Below are 24,525 nucleotides of genomic sequence, written 5' to 3' on the forward strand. Positions count from 1 at the left end.
CTGTGAGTGGATTGCTCATCTAAAAGTTTACTTATTATTGTCACAAGTAGGCTTACATTAACACTGCAAAGTTACTGTGAAAATCCCCTAGTCGCCATACTCCAACACCTGTTCAGGTACACTGAGGGAGAATTTAGATGGCCAATGCACCTAACCCGCATATCTTTCAGACTGTGGGAGGAAACCAGAGCACCAGAGGAAACCCATACAGACACAGGGAGAACGTGCAGACTCTGCACAGACAGTGACCCAAGCCGGGAATCAAACCCAGGTCCTTGGCGCTATGAGGCAGCAGTGCTAACCCCTGTGCACCCCATACTGAAAACCGCCCTTCATACTGAAAACAGAAGTGGGCAAGTTGAAGTCTGACTGGGGTGTCTGTTTCAGGTATTTTTGTCTTTCAACCTCTGGGTGACTCCAGATCACCCATTTCAGAGACAAATATTCAACACACTATGCCTTAAAAATTGCAGGATTACACCTTGCTTTAAAAATAAAGCCCATGGGTGCAACATTTTACTTAATCCTTTGTAAAACTTTCCAAAAAATAATTGCAAAACATGTCCATTCACTTAATCCTTGATGGGATATTAAATCATTCAATCTTTTTGCTCTGCTAGATTGAAGTATTACCCTTGAGAACTGAAGCGATAGGAGGTCATTTCAGCAAAAAGAATCAAGGATTTTATTTTCATATTCTATCAGCATCCCAACTCGTAAGGATGGGATTTTCACTGAGGTTCAAGGATGGCTCTGTCAAAATGTTGGGCATTATTACTGGCTTTGATTTGAGACTATAATTAGCGTGGATCTTTCGATGAAATGGCAGGAGTTCAGGGTATGGGTTCAATGCAGGTTTTACAATCAGGAAAGGTGGATTCATTAACATTTTGAGATGAACTTAAAGGAACCAAACCACAATGGGCTTCAGTTCAATAATCATTAAAAACATGTTAACACAACAGAATTCAAAATTTCAAAAATGTAATGAAAATTTGCAGTAGGACCTTGGACCTGGACTATCTACAAAAACTGAGGACAATATCACTCTACCTTGGATATTAGAAAGATACATACAAATTAGATGAGTAGGCCACTTGGCCTTCGAGCCTATTTCCACCATTCATTGAATCCCTACAGTGCAGAAAGAGATTATTTTGCCAATCAAGTCTGTATCAACTCTCTGAAGGAACATCCACCCGGGCCCTCCCCTCTGCCTTATCCTCATAATCCCACACATTTACAATAGTTAATCCATCTAACGTACACATCTTGGGATACTAAGGGGCAAGTTACTATGGCCCATCCATTTAACTTGCACAACTTTGGGTTTCTGCTCACAATCCATTCAAAAATGGGTAGAATGTACAAATTTCACACAGTCACCCAAAGCCAGAATTGAACCTGGATCTCTGGCACTGTGAGGCAACAGTCCTTGCCACTGTGCCGAAGTGGTGGCCTTCAAGTTTCACCATCTACCATGGTAGTATTTGTACCCGCATCCCCAGGTCATTACCCTGGGTCTCAGGATTACTTGCCCAGTGACAATCCCACTTCCTCCCCTGCTCAATGACATCACGGCTGAGCTCATTGTAACCTCAACTTCACCCTCCCACCAATCCTTGATAATCTTACAACTCCCCCACCACAAATCGAGAATCAAGATGTCTCTACCTAAAATCAAAGACTCTGCTTCCACTATCTTTTGAGGAAACAAGTTTTAAAGGCTAATGACCATCAGAGAAAAAAAACTCATCTGACTAAAGGGGTTACCCCTTACTTTAAAACAATAGCCTCTAGTTCTAGATTCTCCCTCATCCTCTGCATATCAATCCTGTCAAGCTCCCTCAGGATCTTCTGTTTCAATTAAGTTGTCTCTTACTCTTTAAAACTGTGGATACAAGTCCAACCTTTCCTCACAAGATAACCCACCCAAACCCCTCTGAATTGCTGATTCTGGGGATGATCTCACCAATGCTGTGTATGAAGGAAGCACGTCCACCCTACTTTTGTATTCCATTTCCCACACAATGATAACGTTCTATTAGTTTTCCTAATCACTTGCTGTACCTTACTAGCCTTTTGCAATTTGTGTACTAGGACACCCAGATCCCTCTACACCTCAGAGCTCTGCAATGTAACCATTTAGATAAGCACCTTATTTTTATTTTTCCTGCCAAAATGGACAATTTCACATTTTTCTACGTTATACTTCATTTGCTGGGTTTTTAACTCCATAACTTAACCTACCTATATCCCTTTGCAGACTCCTCGTGTCCTCTTCACATACTAATGTCCTAGCTATCTTTGTGTTATCAGCAAATTTAGCAATTGCCTCTTCAATTCATTCATGCAAGTCACAACCTGCCAATCAGAAAATAATCCATTCATGCCCACATCCTCTGTCATGTTCGCTAGCTGATCATGTATCCATGCTAATATGTTATCCCCTGCACTGTGAACTTTTCTTTTTCACAATAACCTTTGAAGTGGCACTTTATAAAATGCCTTCTGGAAATCTAAATAAAGGATATCCACTTGTTGCCCTTTATCCATGACAAGTGTTACATAAGACCATAAGAACTAGGAGCAGGAGTCGGCCATCTGGCCCCTTGAGCCTGCTCCACCATTCAATAAGATCATGCCTGATCTTTCCATATTCTCAGCTCCTTACCCACCTGCTCACCAAAACTGTTAATTCCTTTAATGTTCAAACATGTATCTATTCTAGCCATAAAAATATTCAATGAGGTAGTCTCAACTGCTTCACTGGGCAGAAAATTCCACAGATTCACAATGCTTTTGGTGAAGAAGTTCCTCCTCAACTCAGTCCGAAATCTGCTCCCCTCTTATTTTGAGACCATGCCCCTTGTTCTAGTTTCACGTCAGTGAAATTAGACTTCTTCAAAGAACTCCAATAAATTGCTTAAACAAGATTTCCCTTTCACACAACCATGTTGACTTTACCTGATAACCTTGAATTTTTCCTTCTAAGTGCCCTGCTATAACACGTTTAATAATAACCTTGAATATTTTCCATATGACAGATGTCAGGCTAACTGGTCTGTAGTTTCCTGATTTCTGTCTCCCTCTCTTTTTAAGTAAAGGAGTTACACTTGATATTTCGGAAACTTCCCAGAATTTCAGGAATTTTGTAAAATTAAAACCAATGCATCAAATATTTCACCCTGGCTAGGTCCATCCTTCAGGAAGCACAAGAAAGTTATGTGACTCCCACAGTTTCCCAATACACCACAGGCTGCTTGGACGGGGGGGTGGGGTGGGCAGAAGGACTTCCCAGGGATCACAAAGCACATCTTTCAGGGGACATCTGGTGGCCAACAATCTGGAGACTGGAAGATCCGGGCAATTGTGTGTGGATGAGTTAGAACATAGAACACTACAGCACAAACAGGCCCTTCGGCCCACAAGTTGCACTGATCACTTCTATACCTACTAAGCCATAGATCTATCTATAACCCCCAATCCCATTAGATCCCATATACTCATCCAGAAGTCTTTTAAAAGACCCCAGCAAGTTCGCCTCCACCACCACCGATGGCAGCTGATTCCATTCACTCACCACCCTCTGAGTGAAAAACTTACCCCTAACATCTCCTCTGTACTTGCTTTCCTGCACCTTAAATCTGTGTCCTCTTGTAGCGGCCATTTCAGCCCAGGGAAATAGCCTCTGAGAATCTACCCTATCTATTCCTCCCAACATCTTATAAACCTCTATCAGGTCGCCTCTCAACCTTCGTTTCTCCAGGGAGAAGAGTCCCAGCTCCCTCAACCTATCTTCATAAGGCATGCCTCCCAATCCAGGCAACATCCTTGTACATCTCCTCTGCACCCTTTCAATAGCTTCCACGTCCTTCCTATAGTGAGGCGACCAGAACTGCGCACAGTACTCCAAGTGGGGTCAACTCCAAGTGGAGTTGCCTGTTCAGATAACAGATTTCATTAATTGCTCATGGAGTTTTATGAATAAAAGCAATTAGCATTTAGAGAACTTCTAAAGGTGTCAAAATTAACTGACTGGAATTTTTTTTTTGAATGGAAACCTCAAGTGTACTCAGCTTTTCCAAACATTGAGTATTTGGGCCAAAATTAGCAAGATCTGTCGGCAAATACAATTTATCAATTTTTTGAAAAAATTAATTTATTCAGTTTTTAAAAACATGCATCAAGTATATCACCTGCAACATCACTGGAGAAAAACTCAGTCAAATACCTTACGTTAAAAAAATAATCTGCAAATTATTAGTGTAATAAGACAATCTTATCTGGTTAGATTATATGGAGTTACAGTTCATCGCAAACTGCATATTTAAAGCATGCATTTAAAACTGTGATACTTCATAAATTCATCCTGCACTTAAAGAATTTAAATACAATGTTTCAAGTACCAAAATTCACACGATGTACTCCTAAATCATCAATTCAACTGACAAAGCTAACAATTCCACAATACACAAAGCATTCTTGGAAACAACACATCAAAACTCATTTTAATCATGTTTTTAACAGGTCAGAGATTACCTATATCGCTTGATCCATCAGCTTTACATACTGATGGAGTATAAAGAGGAAACCTATTTAGACTTATTGACATCACTCAACAAATGTTGAAGACATCAATTGGATTTGACCGTCATAGCAATCAGTTTTAACCTAGCATTGAAAATCTTTATTCTCATGTAGTTTTAAAAAAAAGGTAAGACTTTGGCATTAAAAATAAGAGCTCAACTGATACTAAATTACAGTAACGTAACAGACATGCACGTGTCTCTATGGCTGACAGTATGATTTACTCGGAAAGTAAAGTTAATTGAATTTGATAGCTTTTGAAGCCATTTGCTCAGTAATTTATATGGTCCCACGGCTTCTTGCTACTCACTTAAGAGATTTCTCTTCCATTAATTTGTTTCTTGTCATCCACTCTACAATGATCAGTTGTGTTCCAATTTGTCACTACTGGATGTATACTTGTCCTGCAATTTCTTTCTAGATGTTGTACACTGATTACTTTCGATGAAATATTATTGTGAAACTTAGTAAGAAATCATAGTGGAAATGCAAAAGATTCAGAATTTCAGAAAACAATCACAGGATTGTAGCAATCACTTAAAATAAGCAAAGCATTGTGTTTTATTTTCTTTAACAATGGGCTGTGTACGATCACCTTCAGGCTCTGTTAATTTAAGTCTGTTTTTCAGCTGGAGCTCTAAAATGGCAGCATTATAATGCATGGCACAGACTAATACTGTGCACTTATCTGCACTTGACAGAGACATTCACATTTTAGTGAGGGTTGAAATATAAGGTGTTCAAAGCTGCTGTTACCTGGTCATATTTTTCCCTACATAATGGCATGCTGTCAGATTCAAAGGGTTACAACAACCTTGCTGTATTTTAATAGCACAGTGTATTGGAGATGTGGTCTTGACTTCAACAATCAGACTGAAGTTGACAGCATGTTACTCAGCCATAGGTTACTTGGCCCACTTTGAGTGAGTCTTGGGAGGAGAAGCTACTTTTTATTTAGAATCCATTTACTAGAAAATCTGCATCACATTTATGTCACTGAGAAAATCAAACAAAATACGTACCAAGGATATGCACAAGGACAAAATACAAAGAGCTTCAAAACAACTAATTCAAAATATGTATTTAACTTCTGAATGTCTTAGACAGTACAAGATTGAATTGAGATATTACAATTTTAAAATACTTTGCAATGAGTTTTAAATTTGAGAACCTGAATTACAGTATCAGATTTAAAGGCAACCGCACTGTACTTTGATCATTACAAAATATTTTTCATGACGAGAACGCACAACTATTTTCTTGTGTACACATTGCCTGTGTACATTTCATTCTTATGGAAGTATACTCCATGGTTAAATAGTACATATCAAAAAAGGTAGAAAAGTAGAGCAGTGATTATTTCAGACAGTGATTCTGAAATCCTGCTTCCCATTGTCATTTCAACTGCATCTATTTTAGGCTTTTACAGGCAATTGTCATCATCGAGCAAATCCTCCTCTATGGGCACCTCCTCGACCTCGGAATCCTCCTCTTTCTCCTCTGAAGTTTCCTCTGTTTCTTTCTCTTCCTCTCTCCCCACGTCCTGCTGAAGGCCCACCTCTTCCTCCACCTCTAGAGGCTCCACCTCCTCTATCAGATTTAGATTTTGGAGGAGGAGATTTAGGACGAAGCCTCTCAATCTCCTCCGTACAACCAGTCAGGTGCACATTAGTACCAGTGAAGTATGAGCTGTAAACTTCAGCATTAAAATTACTGTTTGTAAGACTGGGACCCACAGTGAGCCATCCTAATGTGAGGAAAAAAGAAAAATGGGAAAAAGTGAAGCAATGCAAAAATATTTCAAAACTTTAAAAATTTAAGTTCAAAACAGTTATAAATATCCAAGCCAAATAAAAATAAAAAGGAAAGAAAATCCAGTTCATTAATCATAATTCTGAATTGACATAACAATTGTGGTAACATCAACATTTAACACCTCAAATTTCCCCCCTCTTAGATCTTTGAAGATGTATAATTGATAAAGACTGTGAAAATGGTGTATGAGAGTCCAGGTTTTATATATAAAAGAACAGCACGAATTACAGTACAAAAATTTGTTAGATCAGAGTTAATCCAATGCAGTTCTGGGCATCTCATTATAAAAAGCCATGCATATTAAGGTCCATCAAAATGATATTATTAACTAGAACAATAAAATAAATGGAGTCATAGAACCCTACAGTGCAGGAGGCCATTAGGTCCATCAAGTCTGAACCAACAACAATCCCTCTCAGCCCTTATTCCTGTAACCCCACATACTGACCCCGTGAATCCCTATAACCTATGCATCCTGGGACACTAAGGGGCAATTCAGCATGGCCAATGCACCTAACCTGCACATCTTTGGACTGGGAGAGGAAACCAGAATACTCAGAGGAAAACCACGCAGAAACTGAGAGAACGTTCAAACTCCACAGAGACACTGACCTAAGCCGGGAATTGAACCCAGGTGCCTGGAGCTGTGAGACAGCAATGTTAACCACTGTGCCACCCATACGAAGATGATGACTTCAAAAATGTAAGTATTTTACTTTACTTCTGGTTTACTTTAAATGGGAATCTAGGTTTCCTAATATAAGATGTGCTTAATCAATGGATACAAATTGGAGTGCTGCTTGCATTACTTTATTATTGATGTATCAATGATTATTGTCATGGGGAAGCCTGGAAACTGATTGTCATCTAGTTTTTCACCCACAACAGTATCAAAGAAGAGCCCACACCTGTCCTAACTTGTGGCCAAACACTTGTCTATGTATAGATAGACAATGTAATGGATGCTTCACAGAACTAGCAAACCAAAAGGTCATACATTCACATCCAACCATGCCAATTCAACACATCTGGTAAAACTGGCTGGTATCATTAAACAAATCCTCAAAGCTGCCAAATCTGTGTTAGACTTTGTGGTTCATCAACATGCAGCACAGAAGAAAACTTGCAATGCAGCCAAGTCTGGTCTACACATTTTAAATAATGTATTAAGCACAATAATGAAGAGGGTTCACGGAAATGATTTATTTTATGCATCAGCTGTGGCTCAGTTGGTAACACTCTTGCCTCTGAGTCACGAGGTTCCAAGTTCAAGTCCCACTTCAGGGACTGAGATCAAACAAAATTCAAGGCTTGTACTGCATTGTTGGAAGTATCACCTTTTGGGTGAGACATTAAACAGAGACCCGATCTTTCTTTTCTTTATCTTTCCAATCTCCAACACCACCTTGACCCTTCACAGCTCCTAACTGGTAACGTCTCCATACCTTGTGGTTGACTCAATGGGCCCAATTTTACCACTGTGTTGCACCCTTTTTTGGGCGTAAAAACTTGGTAAATTCAGGCACGAGGGGGTCAGCGGAGGGGAAGGAGGGGTCTGCCGCCGCCGCCGCTCTGCCCGAGATCAGCGGAGGGGAAGGAGGGGTCCGCCGCCGCTGCTCTGCCCGAGATCAGTGGAGGGGGAGGGGTCCACCGCCACCGCTCTGCCCGAGAACAGTGGAGGGGGAGGAGGGGTCTGCCGCCGCTCTGCCCGAGATCAGCGGAGGGGGAAGAGGGGTCTGCCGCCGCTCTGCCCGAGATCAGTGGAGGGGAAGGAGGGTCCGCCGCCGCCGCTCTGCCCGAGATCAGCGGAGGGGGAGGGGTCCGCCGCCACCGCTCTGCCCGAGATCAGTGGAGGGGGAGGAGGGGTCTGCCGCCGCTCTGCCCGAGATCAGCGGAGGGGGAGGAGGGGTCTGCCGCCGCTCTGCCCAAGATCAGCGGAGGGGGAGGAGGGTCCGCTGCTGCCGCTCTGCCCGAGATCAGCGGAGGGGAAGGAGGGGTCCGCCGCCGCCGCTCTACCCGAGATCAGTGGAGGGGTCCACCGCCGCTCTGCCTGAGATCAATGGGGCGGGGGGTTGTGCAATCAGTCTGGGTGGCAGGAGTGTGGGGGAATAAGAGGGTCAGTAATGTTGTGGAGGTGGGGCAATTCTGTGGGGGCCAAGGGGAGGCCCAAGAGGGATGTGGCAGTGGAACAGCATTCTTTTTTTTCTGCACACGTGCAGTTGGATGCACCAATTGGAGCTGCAAGGTTTCTGGCATGTTAAGCAGCAAACCCCCCCACCGCCCCAAAGACAGACTTGTGCAGCGTGATTTGGAATCGCTGATTTTTTTTTCAGGCTGAATGCATATCGGGGTACCTGAGAACAGGTCTAATAGTTGGATCTGAAACATTTTCAAGTCGGCCTCGCACTTAGAATTAAGACTATAAAATAGGGCCCAATGTCTTCAGTCATTCCAAGTGTTCTTGGGTTGCAATTAATGCCAAGTCCTACCACTTTTTCAAAATTAGAAGTAGGTCCTATATGTGGCCCAAAAACAGATTAGATTTTCATTTCAAGCAGTGTTGCTGGAGGAAGAAGTGTGCGAACACGGGTTCGTTTTTACCCTACTGTTTGGCTGAATACAAGACCAAAACAGCTGCCCCAGCTGAGATCAACCCAGAGAGCACATCAGGAGCTGTATCTGGAACCAATCTGGTCTGTTTGGTTTAGTGAATTTATCCACTGAGTCATCACAAATGCTGAGAAATATCTTTAGATGCTGCAGTGTTTTTCCCAACAACTATCTTAAAGATTTTATAAAGGACACTATGCACTTATTATTACAAGACAAAGCTTATAATGATAATAAATTATTTTTCCTGTAAGAAAGAAGTTACAAGTCACCTACCTGGCCTTATTGTGCTATCCCTTCCGAAGATATGCAACCTTCTTCGTCCCAGACAGAAGTGTTCAATAATATGAAATATTTCCACTGGTTTTTCAAGGTTCCCAATCTCTGGCTCTTCTGTAATAATAAGGTCAATGTCTACATTTGCATGGATAAAATCACCATCGGTACTTCTACGCACAGTTCCTTTGATACCCATTAGGCAGTGCTCCTGGAAAATTAAAATAATACATTGGAAATTAGATAGTTGCTTATGAAACATATTCATGAATTTACATTAAAACAATCAAAACATGGGTTTTGGCTGCAATTTATTTTTGTCATCAAAATATGGTCTTTCTTTATCAAACAAAACATTTCATAATAGAGTTTATGTTTTAAAGTTTTTAATGTATTAGTCACAAGTAGGCTTACATTAACATGTCAATGAAGTTACTGTGAAAATTTCCAAGTCACCACACTCTGGTGCCTGTTTGTGTACACGGAGGGAGAATGTAGCATGGCCAATACACCTAACCAGCACATCTTCCTGACTATGGGAGGAAACCAGAACACCTGAAGGAAATCCACACAGACACAGAGAGAACGTGCAAAGTCCGGACAGTCACCCAAGCCGGGAATTGAACCCGGGTCCCTAGCGGTGTGAGGTGGCAATGCTAACCACTGTGCCACCGTGCAGAAGTGTTGCTCATGCATTAAAGTTTTTCAGGATCAAACTTTATGGAATCATTGAAATTCAGAGCACAAGAGGAGGGTATTCAGCCTATCCTGTTTATGTCAGCTGAAAAAAGTGACTGCTCAATTCCACTTCCTTGACTTTTAGGTAAAGCATTTCAAGTGCACGTCCAAGAGCTTTTTAAATGCGATGAGGGTTTCTGTCTCTAACACCCTCTCACGTAGCGAGTTCCAGACCCCCACTGCCCTCTGGATGAATATATTTCTCAACTCTGCTATAATCTTTCTATCACTTACTTTAAATCTATGTCCCCTGGTTAGTTACTTTCTGCTCAGGGAAAGAGATTCCATATAACTTTATCTGCTTTCATTAAATCTCACGTCAGCCTCCAATCTTCCAAGAAAACAACCCCAACCTGTCCAATCTTTACTAAAAGTTCAAATTTTCCAGTCCTGGCAGTAGCATTATAAATTTCCAGTCCACCCTTCTTTCGTGCAATCACGTCCTTGCTGTGTTATGGTGGTAATTCAGCTGTGCCCAAACTAGTACTTTATGCTATTGTAAGATAATCTCTCTAATCTTAATTCTATGTCTCAGCTAATAATATTTTGTCTTCGTAATTACGTTATCTACACATCCTCCTTCATGGACATGCACTCCAATGTCACGCTGTCCCACTACACTTCATTGCATATTCCTGTCCTTGCTTGCCCTCCCCAAATGGATTACTTCATATTTCTTTGTCTTGAATTCCATTCTCACTTTTTTGTTCACCTGACCAGTCCATTGATATCATTCACTGATATTTTCCAGTAGTCTACCACTCTCCTCCTCTTCACTGTTAACGATTTAGCCAATTATGCCATTGGCAAATTCCTCAATCGTCCCCTAAGTTTAAGTCTATATCACCGTTGTATACCATGAAAAGCAAATGACCCAATGGGGAGCCCATAAAGCCCCACTGTAAACAGCCTTCTTATCACAAAGACATCCATCAACTCTCCAATACTTTTTGCCTCTGCCACTGAGCAAGTTTTGGATCCAACTTCTGTCCCATGGATTCCATGTTAACACTGTGTACATTTGATCATAATTTCCCTTTCCTCTCCGAGTTCCCATGGCACATGAACTGGGAGATTTTAATTAATTATCGAATTACGCAATAATCTTTTCAGAAATAATTGTAGAAGTACTGTTAATTCTGTAAATGTAATATTGTCTTTTAACTTCTTTTAAACAGAACTAGAGGCACAGCCTCAAAATAAGTGAGGGGGGGGCAGTTTAGAACGGAGTTGAGGAGGAACTTCTTCACTCAAAGGGTGGTGAATCTCTGGAATTCTCTGCCCATTGAAGTGGTGGAGGCTACTTCATTGAATATATTTAAGTCACGGATAGATAGATTTCTAATAGACAAGGGAATTAAGGGTTATGGGGAGAAAGTGGGAAAGTGGAACTGATCCACTTTAGTTCAGCCATGATCTTACTGAATGGCGGAGCAGGCTCGAAGGGCTAGATGGCCTACTCCTGCTCCTATTTCTTATGTTATGTTCTTTTCCGCTTTTCATAATGTTTAAGCTTAATTTTTAAAATCTTCACAAGTGGCTTAGAATTCTTTCTCCCGACTTCAGATACCTTCACTTAAGATATAAAATTAAAATTGTTGTGATGCTTGTTCAAGTTTTCCCTTGGGATTGGGGCAACCTGGCATTTATCATCAGCCATATCATAAAGTGTTGGCCTTCATCTCAACACGCTGGAATACGAAAAGTGATGGGTTCTGAATGTTTGCAGCACCAAATGCCAGGACTGGGTGAATGGTGGCGGCACATGGTGCCAGGAATGGGTGAACATTGGTAGAACAGAATCACAGAATCCTACAGTGCAGAAGAGGTCCTTTGGCCAATCAGGTCCGCACCAACGCATGAAAGGCCCTGACCTGCTCACCTAATCCCTCTTGCCAGCACCTGGCCCATAGCCTTGAATGTTATGACGTGTCAAGCACTCATCCAGGTACTTTTTAAAGGATGGCAGGGCATCCCCCCATCATTCACCCTTCCAGACAGTGCATTCCAGACATCACTACCCTCTGGGTAAAATAAAATTTTCCTCAGATCCCCCCCTAAACCTCTCACCCCTCACTTTTAACTTGTGTCCCCTTGTAACTGACCCTTCATCTAAGGGGAACAGCTGCTCCCTATCCATGCGCCTCAATCTTGAACACCTCAATCAGGTTGCCCCCTCAGTTTTCTTTGCTCCAGAGAAAACAACCCAAGCCTATCCAACCTCTCATTATAACTTAACTGTTTCATCCCAGGCAACATGATGCATTGCTGGGACAGGACACATAGTTGCAGAGTGTGTGAACATTGCTGGGATGGAGTGGTTTGTTAGGATTGGGAGTTAGGGTGGGTGGTGGTTAAAAAAAAACTGAAATATGGGGAGAAGTTGAAAAATGCTGAAATGGGATAGTGAATATTAGTATGAGTGTCATCCTGCTTTGACACTCCAGCTAATTTACTTAAGAAATAACTTATGCTCCTTAGCAGGCTTTATACTTTCTCTGAAAAAGATTGAGATGAATCAAAACCAGCGCAGGGGAAAAAACCCAAGTCTCCACGGTTTTGGCCATCTGATTCCACTACTCTTAGGGATTATGCAGCAATCAGGCAGTTTAAGCTTCCTGCAGAAGTACCGCATATGTGCATGCTTCTGGAGTTCCATAGGGTCCCTTCTTCAGCTTACAATGAATCATCCACTGCTCCCCATACTGGGAGATTCAAGCTACTACACTGTAAGAATTGATCATGAAAAGTTTTGTCTTAAAATAAATTAAAGCATTGATTACAGCATAATTACCAGTAATCTACAGAGAGAGAAAATAGATGTTTTGTAGCAAAATATGGTTTTGACATACTTATAACTTACTTTCACATAGACAACAGATTCAAAATTAAAAATTAGTATATGTTAAATTTTATGAATGTAACAATGTATAATTAGTTTGTGAAAAATAAAACTGATGTTAATATTTAACAAATTTTAATACAAGCATCAGAAGTACAAGGTTGGCTTTGCGGATTTAAATATGATTTTGGTTTCATGATGAAGTGATTGCTTCATAATACTTCACCAGGCACTGTGGTAAATACTCAGGGTTAAAGTTAGTTACTTGTTCTTTTGCCATTCAAATAGTAGTGATCTGATACTGACCCTTAAAAATATCTTATCTGCAAATAAAAGTTTGCTTGCATTGACTATTGTTTTTCTTGAACAGAATGTATTGCTGCCATATTACAGTCAGTCTGATGATTTTTTTGTTCTAATCCTGCTAGCTCAAATCATCACTTTGAAGCTTGAGTTTATCTAATAGGTTTCCTTGCAGCACACAACATTATCACTAAAACCAGCTGGCAGCCAAATCTTTTTGTCTTGGGCCTTTTCCCATGCTCCTTGCGATAGTTATTATAAACAGTGACATTTCCCTCCCTCCCTATGGTGAACTACCCATTCTCCTCCAGCACAATCCTCAAAAGCTTTTCAGGAAGGGAATTGTGATTACAAATCCACATCTCAAAACTTACGAGCTTCAGCACTGTTTTCTTATTAGAAATTTGCATGTTAAGATTATTTTAACATGAAGCACATTTATAATTAAACAATGATATTAATTGAAATCTAGTTCTTGAAATGCACATCCACATAGGAGGTTTCATGCTGGGTCAGGTTTTAAAAGAGAATTTTGGTTATATTTGGATAGATAATAGATTAATACAAATCTGAATTGGAATGCACTTTATTGAAGCACAGCTGGTAAACAAGGAATTAGGAGTTACAGCAACAGGTAAATGCAAAATAAGTTGGAACGCTACTGAAAATCTTACACAGGACTCACTTTCAAGGTCTTTTCCATTCCTGTCGCTCTGCATTTCAATTAGCCCCATAGCACAAGTGAATAATTCTATTCATAAAGCTAATAAAGAACTTCAGAAAGCAAATCAGAGAAGCGAATAATGCCTTCCATATTATCTCACACCAGAGACTATAGGAATTGGTGAGGAATTAATTACCCATTCTGAACTGCAATTTTCCACATAATTCAATTGGACAATAGAAGAAAAAACAGGTGTTTCTTTTTGTGCATTGCATGAGTTCTGAGTAAGCTCAATGAAACTGTTTGGGCTCACCACAAGATACTGCTCCCGAGGTCAGAAAGAACACTTGCCTTTGTTCGTTGGAAGACTGCCTTTGGGTCCAGAGTTTTGGTTTTTCCAGGATTATTCTTGTTTGTTTTGATCCAGCAAATATCTTCACAACGCCTAAAACCCCACTTGCGTAGGCACTAGAATAAATTAAAACAGGGCTTATACACAGAAATATATAATTTTTAATTTGGCGCTGATTAACTGTAAACCACATATTCACTGAATGCATCCCAATTTTTTTACTCAGGAATTTGTCCATCTAGTTCAAATTAATGGACACTTTTTGAAAACTAAATTACAATGTTAACAAAGTTATAGTCATGGCATTATTTCAGTCACCATAACATTAAAACACAATTATATTCAAAGCACAACTTTGAATGTAATGAAAACCATATGGAAAAAAGATGTTGTAAAAATATACAAAATTGTTCAAAAAAAATCAGTGTTTACAAAACGCAGGTGCGTTTCAGGGTAACAGTACAAGCTTCTAAGGAAGTAGCTTGGATAGTTAACCGTTATTGCTTAAGATGCAAAGAGCAGATTTTCACAATAGGAATCCAACAAAAACTGCTTTACATGTAGGCTAAACTAATGCAAAAAAATGAACTTTTTTTTAAACATATAAAATGCATTGAAAATGCAGAGTATTCTCTCTCAGATATCTCAGCAAAAAAAAAGTTGATAAAAATGTTAGACACAAAGAAGGAATAGCACACCAGATTAATCAGGGTGAATTATATACTCAGCTCAAGACTCAACATGCTCCACCTATTGATGGCAAACAATTGGTCAGCAGTAATCCAGACAAATTTATCATATGAATAGACTATTTAGTAAATGAAGAAGCTTTCTGAGAATGCTGTTGCATATTAACCTACCACCCTTCCTAGGTCGAGACCATCCCCAGAGCCACACCACAAAAAGACAAATGATCTTGGGGCTGCAATTTCTTCGATTTCCAGCTTCATGATCTACAGAAGAAAAATAAGTTGTGAAGAAAAATACTAAAAATTACTCCTTGGCTATCACAATCCACAGCTAATTCCTCATCATTCATAAATATATACTTAGTTATTTTTTTCTTGGATGCAGGCTTCTGTCAATTGCTGGTTTTAAATTTTATCATAGCTTGTTGCATTTGATGTCTGATTTGCAATTGGAGCATTATATTTAACTTGTGGCAAAATTCATTGACGACAACAAACGAAGGCAAAAGATGCCTTTGCAGATGATACCCAATACTGAAATCTGATGTCTACAATTTTAAGACAGACAAAAATGGACAGATAAATAAAGACATAACTCTATATGTATCTATCATGAAAGTCTGGATAAGGCAGAAATAGAGAAAAGGAAATCCATTCACTTTTTATCTTTAAATCATAAATGGTGAAAGGTTTGAACATGTGTAATTGCTGTAAAAAATGAACATACCTAAATGCTGGTAAAACTTTTTCCCCTCTCACTCCAGTTGCCATGAATTGCTATTTGTACATGCATACCACTTGCACTTCAAAAGGAATGTACACAATGAGTCAGCAACAACAGTCAATGGGAATCAGGGGAAAAACTCTCCACTGGTTGGAGTCATACCTAGCATAAAGGAAGATGCTTCTGGTTGTTGGAGGTCAATCATCTCAGTCTCAGGATATCATTATTGGAACTTGCTCCCTAAAGTTATTGTGGATGTACCTACACCACATGGACTGCAGTGGTTCAAGATGGCAACTTACCACCACCTTCTGAGGGCAAACTAGGGATATGCAATATATGCTGGCCCAGCCAGCAATGCCCACATTCCATGAATGAATACGATAAGTGGATGTATTAATTTGGAGCTGCAAGGTTCATTTTCAATGGTTCAGGCATTTTGTAAGGAAGGGAACAGGAATACAGAACCCAAATAAGCCAGATTAAAATTTGTTTACATTACTTATGAGGTAGCCTAGTCATAATGAATGCAAAATTTGCTTTCAGTCACTGCTAAATTAGCTGAGATATGATTTTGCTCAATAAAAGTTTGATATTTACACTCTTGCATGCAATCAGATTTGTGCCGTTTCGCACTGCTCCTTTGACACTGCCATTAAATCCTATTAGTACAGCCTTTCAGAATCTACCGAATGGAAACGAGCTAACCATCTTATCAATCCTTCTCAATTTCAAAAAAATGTCAGTCTGCAAACTAGTAACCTTGCTCTTCTCCATTCTGCAGTAATTGATAAAAACTATAGCACCAGTCAAATAGCTGCCAGTAAGTGTAGTATACAACAGTGTCAGAATAAACACTCATCTCCCTGATTTCTTTTCCTCTTTACACTATTTGGTTAAACCAAAAAAGCCAGGGTAATAAAACAGTCAGTGAATTAGTAAGATTATTAGCACAGAGTGGTTTTGCCCGAGTGCAAGGGAATTCTGTGATTATGGGAATGCACTGGGATGGGATAAGATGAGCTTTTAAATATATGTAAATAAACAGAATTAAGGGACTGTTGGTTAAATTTTAAAAATGTTAAAAGTTTAATAAATTAAACAACCGTATTTTCACAATTAAAAGCATATCATGAGATAATTGTATGATATTTCAAAACTTAAGAACCTGAAGATAGCAGGGAAGGTATGTGTTTCAACTGTAGCATATGAGAGCTGGTGAGCACCACTGTGATCCACAACTGCAGTTAAGTGTAAACAACTCGAAGGAATTTTGGCTCAGAAGTGAAGAGTGGAAGTCCAAGCATCATGCACTGCAATACATCACGGAGGAAGATGGTTATCGACTTCAAATTTGGTTCATGTTCAGGGGACAGGAGGGTGCGACTTTGAGAAAGACAGATGCAGGGATTTAGAAGGTAGCATTGGAGGAGGCTTGGTTCTTGCACTTCTCAAATAGTTTCGAGGTTCTTGCAGCCTGCGCAGGTGAGAATAGGGGCATCAAGGAGGATGAGCAAACATGCAGTACCAAGGTACTGGGGGTCATTTGTGTTGTAGGACTAAAAAGTAATGGAGTTATGGTGGGAGACAGTATAGTTATGACAATAGATATTGTTCTCTGTAGCCAAGAGCATCTCAAAGGCTGCACTGGCCTGCCCAGTGGCAAAATTAAGGACATCGCTTCAGAGCTGTGAAACAAAGTGAAATGGAAATGTTTTGTGGCCTATGTAGGTACGACTGAGGAAAAGGTTCTGCTGAAGGAATATGAGAAACTGGGGTCTAAATTAAAAAGCAGAATTATAAAATTAATAATTGCTAGATTATTCTCTAAGCCCGCTAACATACTGAAATAGCAAAAATAAGATCAGAGATTTGAACGTATGGTTCAAAGACTAGTGTAAAGAAACGGATTTCAATTTGTGGGACACTAACACTAGGAAAGTTCCATTGGTGCTTCACTTCAACTGTGCTGAAGCCATTATTCTGGTGAATTGAATAACTAGTGCTTTGCACTAAATAAATGGAAGGAAGGGTTTAAGTTTGGGGCAATTTAGAAAGTTCAAAAAGAACAAGGGTCAGAGATTACAGGATAGCAACATGGGCAATGATAACCAGAGGAGACAAAATGTACAAATATAAGATTGAGTAACAAACAGGGTCTGAGTAGGGAAAAGCAATAAAACAAAATTAAAGGGTCCTTATCTGAATGCACAGTGTTCGAAACAAATAGCTGAGATGAAGACACAAAAAGAAATGAATAGCTATGATCGGACAATTATTATAGAAACATGGTCAAGGTGACCAAGACCGCAAACATTCAGAGGTACTTGGCTTTCGGAAGAATCCATAGAAAATAAAAAGTTGGGGTGGATCTGCTAATAAAGGATGAGACCAATAGAGTAGCGAGAAGCGATCTCAGCTCAATCAGAATGTAGAACCAGTTTAGGTGGAGATAAGAAATAGCAATGGAAAGGCATCACTGATGGTAGTAATCTACATGCCCCCCAATGCTAGCTACACTAGCGTATACATCAATAATTAATGGGGATTTGTAAGGTGTTGCAGTAATCCTGGGTGAAATTTTCATATACATTGGACAAATCAAATTAGCAAAGGTAGTTTTGAAAACAAATTCAGAGTATATTTGGGACAGTTACTTTGAAAAATATGTTGTGAAACCAACCTGCGAGCTAGTTTAGATCTGGTATGTGTAACTTGAAAGAATTACTCAACTCACAGTAAAGGATCCTTGGAAGAATGGCCATAACATGATGAATTTAACATTCAATTTAATAGTGCAAAACTGTTTGAAACTAGGGTCTTAACTGAATGCAGAGGTTGCTGTGCACCCAGCAAAATGTCCATCTTGATGCTCCAGTAGTTGCATTGAGGTTTAAAAAAACACAATGGGCCATAACTTCCGAGCTCCAGGGCATCGTATCTGGGGGTATCTAAAAGATGTGCTACGAAACTCTGTCCCCCCAGAAAATCCCAGGTAAAGTTTGCAAAGCAATTGCCCAGGAAGTGTAAATTTCACTCGATAATCACCCCGCACTGGGAAACATATGAAAGCCATGATTTAAATTGCATATTGCAGATGGTTCTGACTGTTTTACACCAAGTTACCCCAGAAACACAAGAATTAAGACCACTTCTAACTTCTTGAAACTACTGTACAGATCCGCATTGACCCCCTCACTGAATTCCCCTCAAACCCAAATCTCCACAGGACTCTTTCAACTTCCCTTCCCAACTACCCCACTCTCCCAAAGGCCTGGTTAGACACAGCCATTTCCCCAATCCAAAACCCAACTCCCATCCTCTCACACTCCTGATGCCATTGGATGCACTATACTGCTGAGATCTTACTCAGCACGAGTCGGAACATTGGATGTGATAGAATCACTTGAAAACAATAGAATTACCTGGATTTCGAGTTCACAACTTTCAAACAGTTACAATTTGACTTAACTAACAGTCTATCAGAAGTTATGGTGCAATAAAATAGCCTTCCTGCCTTACCCTTTCATAAACATGCACCATTCATGCCAACTCATGTTACCTCATGACCCCCACCCACCCCTCCCATAGCCCCTCAGTCTCCATGTCAACCTACGTCCCCATGGCATTTTGGAGCTCCAATGCCAACCTTAGTGCCAACTTATGCAAACTCATACCTCTGACCCACCACCTTTTTCCCCTCCACCCATGCTAACTCACGCAGTATCCAACATGAGCAGATCTCAGGGCCTACATTGAGGTTAATTTGTTTCTTAAAAAACTCTCAGTCATAGACTGAGTAAGTCCTGCCTTGGTTCAGTCAACCAAAATGCATTACCACGCATTTGTCTAAATTAAACTCCATCTGCCATTTGTCAGCCCACTGGCCTAATTGATCAAGCCTTATTCCTGACTTACTCAGTTAATGGTAGGGTGTTGGGGACAAAGAGATCTAGGGGTACATATTCATAGCTCCTTGAAAGTGGAGTCATAGATGGACAGAGTGGTGAAGAAGACATTTGGCAAGCTTGGTTTCATTGGTCAGAACATTGAATACAGGAGTTGGAATGTCTTGCTGAAGCTGTACAAGACATTGGTAAGGCCACATTTGGAATACTGTGTGCAATTCTGATCACTATTATAGAAAGGATATTATTAAACTAGAAAGAGTGCAGAAAATATTTACTAGGATGGTACTGTGATTTGATGGATTGAGTTATAAGGAGAGGCTGGGTAACTGGAACTTTTTCCTCTGGAGCACAGGAGGATGAGGGGTGATCTCAGAGAAGTCTGTAAAATAATGAAGGACACAAATCGGCTAGATAGTCAATATCTTTCCCCAATGGTAGAGGAGTCTAAAACTAGAAGGCGTAGGTTTAAGGTGAGAGGGGAGAGATACAAAAGTGTCCAGAGGAGCAATTTTATCACAGAGGGTGGTGAGTGTCTGGCACAAACTGCCAGAAGTGATAGTAGAGACCAGTACAATTTTGTCCTTTAAAAAGCATTGAGATAATTACATGGGTATAATGGGTATAGAGGGATATGGGATTAACAGTCAACTGGGATTAGTTTAGGGGATTAAAAAAAAGGCGGCATTGACAAGTTGGGCTGAAGGGCCTGTTTCCATGCTGTAAACCTCTACAACTCTAAAAGTTGAGTTGATGTCTCGTTCAGATCAGCCATAATCTTATTGAATGGTGAAAAAGTTCCTATTTCTTATGCTCTTAACTAAATTTGAATATTTCCTATTTAAACTTTTGACTTACATGTACAAATTTTGAAATTAATCAATTACTGTTACTCCCTCCTGTTATGCTTTAGTTTTGTTCACGTAAATTACTTCAGTAACATTTACCTTTTAAGTAACCTTTAAGTAATGATATTTGATAAACATACACATTCAAATTTACTGATGAACAAATCCTCATCTGTATCAAAACAATTTCATCTCCAATTAATAGACTGCAAGTTAACTGAAAATGCACAACCTTGAAAAAGTAAAATTTATAGACAAAATATAACCTTTTGTAGAATGTTCATAAAATAAAATGAAGTGTTGTCAGCAAATGTACACAACTCACATCATCCCATGTCCAGCACTTCTCAACAGCTGTTACCCCAGTCTCCCTGTAGTATTCTTCCAAAGGTGGCTCCACCAAAATAACATCAAACTTGCAATTCAAGTCTCTAATATCAAATGTCTCTAAATCAGCTGGTAAATACCTGTTTACAAAAGAAAATTCTGAAGTTAATTTTAAGTAAATTTTATACATATCTGCTGCTGCTTCTGTATTCTCAGTTGTTAACTTAATACAAGTAAATAGGGAGGAACTTGGTCCCGAGTACCACAATGCACAAGATGTTCTTTGCAAATGTGCTGCCAGAAGTACATATTTGTAAAGTCTACCTTTTAATCTCAAACCTTCAGTTCAATTATGAATGAAAGGACAAATGTGCGTTATCAAAACCATACCTATTGCAATGAACAATTAAAATAAAAAAAGGAACACAGCTGGATTTTGTGGTTAACAGCCAGGGGCTTAAGGGAGCAGCTAAAGTCTGCAAACTCTGCTTGAACTGGAATAACCTGAAATTTGAAACTGGCTTGAACTGGTCGACAGCAAAGCACTGGTATCAGTTTGAATACGATGTCAAGTCAAGGAGGCTTTAAGGCATTCAGCAGTAGCAAGCAGGGTAAGCACCCAATCACGCTGAAGTATTCTTGCAGACAGCAAACCAGGAAGTAAAGTGCACGGATTATCCCTCATTTTAAAATTTTATATGCAGTAAAACAAATTATCAGAACATACACATAGGATTAAGATGGAGACTAAAGTATCAAATAAACCTTGCTAAAAATATTTTTAAATATGTGGAATTCATCACAACTAAAAAAAATGACATTCAGCAAATATAACTTTTTTATTCATTTGTGGGACATGGGCATTGCTGACTGGCCAGTACTTATTGTGCATCCTTAGTTGCTCTTGAACCGATCGTTTGCTCAGCTATTTCAAAGGGCAGTTGAGAGTCAACCACATTGCTGTGACTTTGGAGTCACATGTAGGCCAGACCGGGTAAGGAAGGCACATTCTTTCCCTAAAGGACATTAGTGAACCAGATGGGTTTTTCTGATAATTGACAATGATTTCAGTCATCAGTAGATCCTTAATTCCAGACCTTTTTACTGAATTCAAATTCCACCGTGTGCTGTGGTGGGGTTTGAACCTAGGTCCCTAGAACATTAGCTGAGTTTTTGGATCAATAGTCTGGTGATAATACTACTGGACCATCGCCTCCCCTCTTACAGCAGCCCGGGATTTGAAAGAACTTGGAACATAGCTAAAAATGTTCAATTCATTACAACGTGTAGATATTTTCAAGGATTTTATAGCGAGACTAATAACACCCTTAGCTCAATGATTTCTCATTGATTCTTTGGACGGGGGTGGGTTAGGGGTAATGCACTCTAAAGAAACAGAATCACTGACACCAACATCTGGATTGCACATTTAACTGTGCATGTGTTAACATCAGATGTTGCTGTCATTTTCAAAGGACTAATGTGAATGCTGACAGGTTTACTGTCATACCTATCACAAAATCCAGAACATTTATAGATTATATAAAACGCATTTATCTGCCCATGTAAGCATCAGTTTTAACTTAGTTTTTGCACTGTGCCCTCAATCAGAAGATAGTGCATTAAAGCCTCAATCTCTGATTTAACACACATAATCTATGTTGATGTGTCAGTGCTAAGATAGTGTTGCAGTATCAAATCGTCATCTTTCAGGTGACCTGTTAAACCAAGGCTCTGTCTGCCTGCTCAGGTGGATGTAAAAATGCTGATGCACTCTCTCAGAAAGAGCAAGGGTGATCTTGAGTTCCAGGCAACATTTAGCTTTCAACTAGAAACAGATTAACTGATCTTATTGTTGCTCATGGGATCTTGCTGTACACAACTAGATTGCAATAAATGTTTACAGAACAAGAGAACCCATTTAATTGTTCACACTTTGTGACATCCTGGAAATATCAAAAGAGGCTTATAAAAGTAATTTCCTTGAATAACCCAAACCTAAACTGAAGTAACAAATATAGTCGAAAAGCAGTAGTCTGAAGGAAGTTCTTCATATACAAACTATGCCCACTCCCCCAAAATATTTCAACTTGCTTTTATTCTTGAATTGCAAAAACAAAATCACATGGATTTCCCATCAAATAGCATTTAAACCTAGAGGACACAAAAAAGAGAACAAGTAAAAAAAAACTTCCATTTCAAAAATCTACTCTACAACAATAGCCCCAGTAAGTTTTCTTCTTGAGTGATTTCTTTTAAGAACTTAAACTGTGCTGCGCAACTACACACGTGGTAACTGAAGAGTACATCAGGACTTACAGATTACTGTGTAGCTCTGCAGCTTAGATGAAACATTTCTTCGCAATAACATTTGTATTTAAATCTAAATTGGTAACACTTCACATTTAATAAATGTATTTTTCTGCATCTGTATTTTACATGAAACAGTCTCACAAGAATATATAGAAGCACTCACATGGGGGGAGTGTTAGTTTGGGAAATTAGATCGTCCTTCAGTCTGATCAGTTCACGGAGTTTAGGATATTCTTCAAATCTGTCAGCCAGACCTGTTTTTTTTAAATAAATCAAACTTTAATTTTGAAATTAGATTCAGATCGGACTAGAATTTATGCCAATCAATTGAGATTGTTGACATTCTAAAAATCTAGAAAAATGCACACCTCAAATACAATATAAAGTTAATTTCATAAAACAGTGAAAGCTTGTTCGAAATATGCATTTCCTGTTGAGTCAGCAGCAACTAAATGCTGATGGGCTTCTTGGCTAATCCCTGTTCCTAACAGGAACATGCATCATGTTTTCCAGTTGGTGTTATTCCATTACCCAACACACTCAAAAAGTCCTGCATTTCACAGATTAAATTTTCAGAAATTGGAGTGTTCAGCTCAGCATGTTCAGTCCACATAATTAGAAGGGAAGATCACAGCTGAGCATTTATGCTAAACTCCCCATTCGTGCTATCTACTTAGAACACTAAATTTATGAATCGTCCTTTCTATCATTGCGTCATCCTGATACCTGCACTATAGCATCAACTTATGCAAATCCAAACTTACGAGGAAAACACCGTTTTCAAAAATTGCAGACTTTAGTTGGAAAATCTACTTAATCAGAGAGTCCCAAACTAAATGCCTTTTTAAACTGCTGCAAAGATTTAAGATTTTTTTCACAATTGTGTCAGCTGATTACAACATGTTCGCATTTCTCATCTAGACCTCCAGAACATTCGAAGTTTGTGTACTTTGAGGCACACATTGCCAAATTCTCATTTTATTGCAATTCAGAAATTTGAACTGCAGACTAAATAATTTCTAAGTAATAACTTTTAACATTTTACAAAAAACATTACTGTGAGTTTTACGAAAAGCAATATCTGCAAAATCCAGGTGGACCACAGTTTAGAATCACTCAAATATTCCATCGAATACAACAAAATCTAAGGATATTCTTTCCTAGCAACATGGTGACACAATTCATACTTAAAATATCTGAATTCTCCATGACCAACTTTATCCAGAAGAACATGCAGTGCCAGATTTTGACTGCACAGGTGGATAGCTGGACATAGATCAACCCTAGTTTAAAGGGCCCAATAGACAACTGGTGCTCTGGGGAGGCAGAGGTAGGATTGAGTCAAGCACATTGACCCAGGAAACAGATCCTAGGTGGTCATGGGATTGCATGAGAAATGAAGTAGGCTGGTTACAAGGCCCAATTTGGTTACTTGGGACCTGGTCTCACTTGTTTTAGATGTTGTTTGGCCCTCTGACTTCTAACAATCAAATGCAGAACCCAATCCTATACCTCCAATAATGGAA

General features: G+C 39.5%; 1 protein-coding gene across 2 annotated transcripts in view; it reads right to left on the bottom strand.

Moving 5' to 3' along the window:
- Positions 1-4,170: 4,170 nt before the first annotated feature.
- mettl14 (methyltransferase 14, N6-adenosine-methyltransferase non-catalytic subunit) overlaps positions 4,171-24,525 on the bottom strand; it is a 55,391-nt gene continuing 35,036 nt past the window's right edge. For both annotated transcript variants that reach the window (XM_080191435.1, XM_080191425.1), the window contains 6 exons: positions 23,163-23,253; positions 20,685-20,826; positions 15,051-15,143; positions 14,190-14,306; positions 9,292-9,502; positions 4,171-6,337 (listed from right to left, as the gene is read on the bottom strand). In XM_080191435.1, the coding sequence (XP_080047561.1) occupies positions 6,030-6,337; positions 9,292-9,502; positions 14,190-14,306; positions 15,051-15,143; positions 20,685-20,826; positions 23,163-23,253 (962 nt within the window). In that variant the 3' untranslated portion in view covers positions 4,171-6,029. The remainder of the gene's footprint in view (positions 6,338-9,291; positions 9,503-14,189; positions 14,307-15,050; positions 15,144-20,684; positions 20,827-23,162; positions 23,254-24,525) is intronic.

Source organism: Carcharhinus amblyrhynchos, chromosome 1, assembly GCF_965287045.1.
Source record: "Carcharhinus amblyrhynchos chromosome 1, sCarAmb.v2.hapA, whole genome shotgun sequence".
Classification (NCBI taxonomy): Eukaryota; Metazoa; Chordata; class Chondrichthyes; order Carcharhiniformes; family Carcharhinidae; genus Carcharhinus; species Carcharhinus amblyrhynchos.